General features: G+C 46.9%; 1 protein-coding gene across 1 annotated transcript; it reads right to left on the bottom strand.

Moving 5' to 3' along the window:
- Positions 1–4236: 4236 nt before the first annotated feature.
- Positions 4237–7097, bottom strand: Spaca3 (sperm acrosome associated 3). The gene is made up of 4 exons (XM_020187696.2): positions 6878–7097; positions 5914–6072; positions 5481–5559; positions 4237–4425 (listed from the first exon to the last, which is right to left on the bottom strand). Exons 1-4 carry the CDS (start codon positions 7062–7064, stop codon positions 4359–4361), a joined length of 492 nt encoding a protein of 163 aa, XP_020043285.1. The 5' UTR covers positions 7065–7097; the 3' UTR covers positions 4237–4358.
- Between the last annotated feature and the right edge of the window lie 459 nt (positions 7098–7556).

Genomic DNA, 7556 nt, shown 5'->3' on the forward strand with positions numbered 1-7556 from the left:
CTAACTTACTGCTACTTGGGGGCCATTTGTCTTAAATGTAATTCAAACTTGCATGGCTTCTTTTCAAAAGGAATTGTATTCAACTTAAAATAGGCCTACTTCAAAGTGATTGGTGGTAAGGGAGGGGCTGGGGGTAGGGGGGAGAAATTACCCAAGCCTTGTATGCACATATGAATAATAAAAAAAAAAGTGATTGGTGAGCACCAACTCATATCCAGTTCAACCAGCCTTGCAGGAGGCATCAAGATACACTAGGAAGAAGGCTGAGATCTCTGCCTTGAGTGTTCCCACTATTTGCCCAGCACCTATACCAGACACTGGGGGGTAATATTTTGAGAAGACATGATCTTGTCTTCAAAGAGCTCAATCTGGTTGGGCAGAGGTAGGCAACAGGCAGAGAACTGGGACCTCAACCCAAGAAAAGCATTGGTACAGTCTCCCTCAGCTGCCAGAAGCCCCTGCCCCCCTTGCCTGTACCTGCCAAGTAGAGAAGAACAGCACCACAGCAAGCCAGTCATCTCCAGAGCATTTTCCTCACTCTTAGTGTTAAAAGGCAGCTTCATATCTTCACATCTGTTAATCCCAGATGGGGAGACTTGCTTGACTTGACAAAATTCACTTAATTCTATCCACTCTCCATATAAACCTCTGCCACTTTATCTAAACCATCCCATCTTCTCCCTTTCCTTCCCATACTCTCCTCTTCTTTCACACTTCTCAGCAAAGAGTAAGGACGACATGATACAGGCCTCCCAATGGAGCCTTGTCACCAGTGGGGCAGGCAGCACTTATATCCACCCAGCCCTCCCCAGATGGGCTGGAGCTTAGCTTGCCTCCCCGGCTTCCCCCAAGCTCAGGCAAAGCAGACAGGAACATTTCTTGAGCTCCCACTCTGTGCCAGGTACTGCGCTAAGCACTTCACTGTTCTACATCATACACTTGCTACAATATTGCAAGGTGGACTTCATTAGCTAGTCTGACCCATCCATTCTTGGAATGCTGAACTCCAAGAGATGATATGACTTTCCCCAAGGTCAGGCTGCTAAAATCAGGGAGAAAATCTCATTGCTTCAGCTCTGCCCAAACTGTGTTGAGCTCCCTCTGCTCCTAGATATGGCCAAGGGGGAGGTGGGTAGGACTTAGGTGAAGAACAGCAAGAGTGGTTCCCAAGAGGCAGTATCTCCCAAGAGGGGTCAGCAGGGACAGCATGCCCACCTGGAGGGATGTGTAGGCCTGATACATAGGTAGTTCTTAGTAATATCATTAAATGAACTATTGCCTAGTAAAAGGTATCAGGACCCATTCATTCACTGATTCTATAAACATTAGCTGAGTGCCTTACCATTCATTCACTCACACATAAATTGTGCCTTCAACAGGTCCATTCATTTTTTGAGTTCTATGTGCCTGCCCTTCTAGGTGCTAGGAACAGAGGGAACAAATTTCTTTCCCTCGTGGTGCTTACAATCAAAGTATAAGGAGACTGAGTTGAGATATATATATATAACTTTAGATGTGCATGAAATAGTTTCACACAGCAGTCCATGCTGTGGTGGTAGGATAGTGACAGGAAGGGCTGAGACACCTTCAGCTATGGTGGTCAGAGAGTCACTCTAAGGAGGTAAAATTGAGATAAGACCTGACAGAAGACAAAGGAAAGCTCTGAGAAAATGTCATTCTAGGAAGGCTCAAAGGGCCTGTAGTAGAAACAGTTTGTCGAATCCTAAGGACAGAGTTTATGAACTGTAGTCTAATGAGTGAGAGGAAGAATGGTGGGTGACAGAAAAGTACAAAGCAGCACGTGACTCTCAGGGAACTAACAGCCAGGACGCACACCAGCATGAGGAATAAATCAGTGACAACAGACCTCAAGCCAAAGAACTTGAACTTCAACCTGAAGGTGATAAAAGCCACTGGGTCAGGATGCAAGGCAAAAAAAAAAATCATAACAGAGCTTTCTGAGGGAAGAGGGGGGATGGCAAGGAGCAGGGTTAGAGGCAGGGACACTCTTAGAGAGCCATTGCAATTGATTTAAAGCAGCTGTGTATGGGTAGAAGAAGGAACAGTTTCCAGAGTTATTAAGAAGGTAAAGTAAGCAGGGCTTAGTGACCAGTAAATCTGGAGGAAGAGAGAGATGTGGAAGCAGAGAGACACCAGGACATAGCCTGGTTACCCTATTCAACCTGAGCACTTCTCTTAGGCACTCTGATCAGGGCACTCCTCCATCTCTACCTGCTCCTGGTCAAACCCCAGCCATGCTTCCAGGGTCCTTTGCCCTGCCTTGAAAGCCATGTCTTTCCGGGTCCCAAGGCCATCATGGCAACCTAGAGTTTCCACATCTTTTTAACAACTTTCCCTTTGGTTCCAAGAGCCTCAGTTCACCTATTCTTAGGTGCCTTTCCCAGATGAGCTGAATGGGGCCCAGTGGAACAATCAAGCAATGCAGGCATGGAAGTCTGAAGTGTCATTAAAGCAGAGACTATAAATCTTTCAAAGAAGGATGGTCCTGGAACTCCAGCCATAACCACAACTCCTTAACAAAGTATAGAGACTAAGAGCACACCTGGAGTCATATTGGCTCTGGTACAAGTTTACCTTCTCTGAATCTGTTTCCTTATCCATAGAGTGGGGAGAATAATGGCACCCACATTATAGTTATTGTTCTAAGGCATAATTTAGATAACGTGTGGCACACAATGTTTAATATTAAACAGCCGTCTCTCTTGACCTATGATTTGAGGATCCATTAGTCATCCATGCCCCCTCTTGTAGCAAGATCTTTTGTCACTCTCATTTGTATGACAGCTCCCATGTTTTATCATCCCCTTGACCAGCAGTATGGGGAACCTGGCCTGCCTCACCAATTATGGATGCTCAGCCAGCCCGCTGGGTTTACTAACCCAGTTGTATTCAGATACAGTAGGTCAGTTGTGTGGAAGGGAGTCATGAGTGACTTTGTAATCCTTCCTGGGAGTTACCAGCCATGTCTTTCCAGAAGAATCTACCATTTGAACTCAAGACACTGCCTTCTCACACGCACCACCCCATCACGTCAATTACTGCTCTTGCCGCCACATCCACTGTGATCCTAAGACACTGCTCGCCTTCCTCCTTTAGACACAGGTGTCCCAGGTGAAGTGATACTGAGCTCCTGGTCACTGGGGAACCACGTTGCCTTCCTCTGAGCTTCCCATGTACTGAGGAAGGCAGAAAACTGTACTAGCAACCCCCACCCCATCTCTAGCCACTTGCAGTGGTCAGCAGCCTGTGGGGGACTTGCCTACCCAGGGAATGACCTGCTGTTACTAACAGCAGCACTTGAACCTCCCACCTCGAGAGGGCACTGGAGAGCAGGGTTAGCGATGACACATGACCCTGGGGTCATCTGTAGTCACTGTGCACCACATGACGGCAGAATGTTAGCAGACACCAGAGGGAGGGACAAAGCCTGGTGGCCACTGTCTGCAACCAGACCCTAAAAGTCCCAAGGACCTTTCCGAACAAGAGGTACACAACCGAGCAAGGGTTGCCCAGTAAAATATAGGATGTTCCAGTTAAATCTGAATTTCAGACATACAAGAGTTTTGTGGGGGTTTTTTTAACTTTAAGTATCATCCATGCAATATTTGGGACGTACTTATGGTTCTCTTTGTTTATTGTGCATCAACATTCATATTACTCTGGGAGTTTCAGTTTTTATTTAAAAAAAATTTTTTTTGCTTCACTAAATCTGGCAACCTTCCCCCTCCCCTTTATTGTTGTGCTGGGTGGGGGTAAATTGCGGCATTTACAAAGGTTCTTACAATATATCAAGTATATCATACCTGAATTCACCCCCTCTACCTCTCTCCTTCATCCCCCCTCACCTGATTCCTGGAACAGTTTCAACAGGTATCATTTCTGCATTTACATACATGTGTACACATTTGCACCATATCCAAACTCTGCCACATATGGGCAAGGAAGGCATTACCACCATCTAGGTCACCAGGAATGGAGGCAAGCCTTGCATGGTAGGCTTTTTAGAGTCCACCTGATGCTCAGCCCAGGTGGACAAATGAGGTGAGGGAAAAATGAGAGGCTTTAGGGGGTGATGGAGTGGTTCAAGTGGTAGAGTGCCGGCCTAGCAAGCATGAGGCCATGAGTTCAAATCCGAGTATCACCAAGGGGGTGGGGGGAAGCCCTAGATAATGAGAGTCTTTGGCTCCCAACTTGGCACCTGCATACACACTGAGAGCTAGGACCACACTTATGTTAAACTATGCTTTATTAGTTGGCTTGTCTTTCCAAGCCTGGGTCAGGAATCATACCATATTTCCCAGCCTGCTGCACATGGCTAGGCCCATCCAGAGACAGTCCTAGAAGTCACAGCCATCTACCCAGTCATGGATGTCCTTGCCCTGGCAGTGATGTCTCCAGGCCTCCCTGAGGACAGACAACAGGAAAGAGGAGAGACCATATCAGCTACAGCCCTAGGCACCACGCAGAGAACTAGAAGGAGATGTGAGTTCTAAACTAGAGGGAGGGAAGGACTGGGTCTAATGAGGAAAATAGGGACAAATAAACTGAGGTAACAGGCAAACACTCCCCTAGAGGAAGTTTTTCTTTTAAAGAAAGAGAATGGCCCTAAATAATTCAATATTTAGCCTCCTTGTTTTACTACTGAAAATTACACAGATTGATATGCTATGATCACCCATAATTCATTGCCAACGGCCTAGAGTCCTGGAGTGTGGAACCCAGGCCAATGTTCTTTTCCAATAGCCTCATGCTTCTGCGGACAGCGATGCCACCTTACATGTGTACAGTCTTTCGCAGTTTACATAACATTACACTCATCACACATTAATGCCACCCCCTGCTTATCCCCAGCAGCCCTAGGTAAATTGGGCAGATATTACACTCCTTATTTTCCCTCATTACTCAAACTGTGATGTAAAATTACTTACTTGGGGCTCATGGCTAGTAAATGACAGAACTGTGCCCACTCCCAACCCTCCTTATCTGTCAATATGGGTCTTTTCATTGTTGGTTACTATAGTTTGTAGACTCTTTGGAGACATTGCCTGGTTCCAGCTCATAGCTGACATATTGAAAAAGATAAGTAAGACCACAGGTCCTGGGGTCCTAAGTTCTCAGAGATTCCAATCTCTGATAACTAATGTCCTCTACTATGTCAATGTCAGTTTTAAAAATTAAAATAAACATTCTTACACCCTTTTCTAAAGGACCCTTAAGACAATAGGCAAATCTTGGAGAAACCAAGTTCAACTGTGTGACTGCCACTGACTTCCTTATCCTGCTTGAAACTCAGTGTCACCTATGAATACTTGGATGGTGGCAATCCCCATGTTGTGACAGTTAGATCATGAAACCATGGAGTGGTGCCTGGGACAAAAGGTTAGCTCTTTGCTATGGTCCACCAGTCCTGACCACACCACCTGGGTCTCAGGTCTAGTCAAAGAACCCGACTTACTCACCAGGAACCCAGACCCTGGGGCTCTTGGGCTATCTTCATGGCACAGATAACCGTGTCCTTGAGATTAGAGTTCAACAAGTCTAGGGTAGGAGGAAGAGAAACAGGGGACAGAACTAGAGTCAATCTTTCTCTCTCTTTCTCTCTCTCTCTCTCTCTCTCTCTTTCTCTCTCTCTCTCTCTCTCACACACACACACTCTGCCATCTCTGAAAGCACAGACATTTCTCTATCCCTGACCCCTCTATCAGAACTAATCCTTCCTCCATAGGACCCCAATTCAAATTCATGGAGCACCCACCCTCACCACTTGCAATATATCTGTCTCCTCGGGGATCCTCACTCAGAGATAAAGGGGGATAACAGATTAAACTGGGAAGAAGTGAAGGTTTGTGTAGGGCCTGATCCCAGCCGACCTAAGGCCCAAGCCCAGCCTACCAGAGCAGTACATGCGGCATAAGTTAGGGGCGTTCTGGGCGAGGTTTTTGCACCACTTCCGGCTGCTGATCTGGAAGATGCCATTGTTAGTGCTACCATCAGCTTCATGGTCCACAGCAGCAGTGTTGAAGCCACTGGAGAAGTAAGCAAGGCAGATCCCTGTGTGGGGCAGACACAGGCCTGAAGTCAGATGGCTGGGCCACCACAAACCAGAGATCTCCCAGTGTAGGTCCCACACACTTCCTCCTCCAACCTCACCCACTTCAAGCTGGCCAAGACAGATGCCCTCCCACCTACTTTGCAGAGGGCAAAATGACTTCCCCAAGGTCACATGTAGCTACTACATAGCAGAGTTCAGGACCTGACCTCAGGCCTTGTGACTTTTAGGCTAACAGTCTTCTCACCTTCTCATTGTTCAGCATGTATGTATATATACGAGGGCCCAACACGTTTGTTGAATGAATTTACAAGAGCTAAATCTTGAAGCAAGATTAGGAAGACATAGGTGGGATTAAAAAGGAGGCTGGAAGTAGAGAAAAAATGAGTCCAGATGCAACTATACTTGACAGATGACTTCCCAAAAGTGCCACCAGCTTGAAAAGTTTGGTATTACTGATTTATTCAGTTTGCCTTGTATTTTTCAACAGGAATGTATGGTCCTCATGGCCATGATGAAGTGCAGTGTACTAAAAACTCTTCTGTTCCTTTGACTCTTAGCTTGCCAACACAAGAAAAATGAAGGAGTACTTCCAATCTGGCTGCCTCTTGCCTGCCTACTATGTGTGTAATTCAAACTGAGTGTTCTTGACCTGTCATCTCATTTATTCCTGACTTTACAGATGATAGCTAAGCTCAAAAACTCCCAAGACCCTTAAAGGAGAAGGAATGAGGGACAAGGGGAGGGAGTGGAGGCAAGAGGGAGCTGGGGGCCAGAGAGAAAGAGAGAGGGGGGTGCGATTCTTACAGTCAGCCAGTCCATAGCCCCGGTAGCCATCTAGACCAAACTCCTTGAGAACTCTGGCCATCTCACAGCGACTGTAGACCTTGGCCTCACTGGGGACAAGCAGGCAGCTGAGCAGAGAAATGAAGGCCAGCAACAGGATCCCAAGTGGGCACAGCTGGCTTCTGAGTGGTGGGCTCCTGGCTTTCATGTAGGCGGCAGAAGCAGAGTCCTCCCTACTCTCACTTACAGCTGGTGGTCGGTCTGCTCACAGAGCTACTCCTTGGAAGAAGAAGGGACAGGGCCTGAGTGCATCCCTGGGAAAGTGGAGAAAGGTAGGCAGAAGACAAGGCTCCATCCCCAAGGAAGCACCAGTCATGCTCCCAAGACCCTGGAGAAAGTTCCCTGGGACCCAGCCCTCTCTGCTCCAGTTCTGCTGCACTCCATTCTGGCCCACCAGCTGAGAGGACAGGAAAGAAACAGAAAACTAACAGTTTGAGCTCCATACTACATAGTAGTATTGGCATTATTTTGTCCTGAGACCCAATATTTGACAACCAGGAAGAGGCAAAATTTGAACTGAGAGCAAAGTTGATGTGAATCCAAAGTCCAGTGGGGTATGGCACTGAGCAGATGTTCCAGAAGGGATGGGCTGAGCAGTGTGACTAGCATAAATCAATCCCTAAGGCCCAATTGCCAAAGG

This window comes from Castor canadensis, chromosome 11, assembly GCF_047511655.1.
Source record: "Castor canadensis chromosome 11, mCasCan1.hap1v2, whole genome shotgun sequence".
Lineage (NCBI taxonomy): Eukaryota > Metazoa > Chordata > Mammalia > Rodentia > Castoridae > Castor > Castor canadensis.

Bases quoted from the DNA above. Each gene is read 5' to 3' on its own strand.
- Spaca3 (XM_020187696.2), bottom strand. From the start codon at position 7,064: ATGAAAGCCAGGAGCCCACCACTCAGAAGCCAGCTGTGCCCACTTGGG. The intron at 6,073-6,877 runs GTAAGAATCGCA...TGCCCCACACAG, and splicing joins GGGCTATGGACTGGCTGACT to GGATCTGCCTTGCTTACTTC. The intron at 5,560-5,913 runs GTAGGCTGGGCT...CTCCTACCCTAG, and splicing joins ATGCCGCATGTACTGCTCTG to ACTTGTTGAACTCTAATCTC.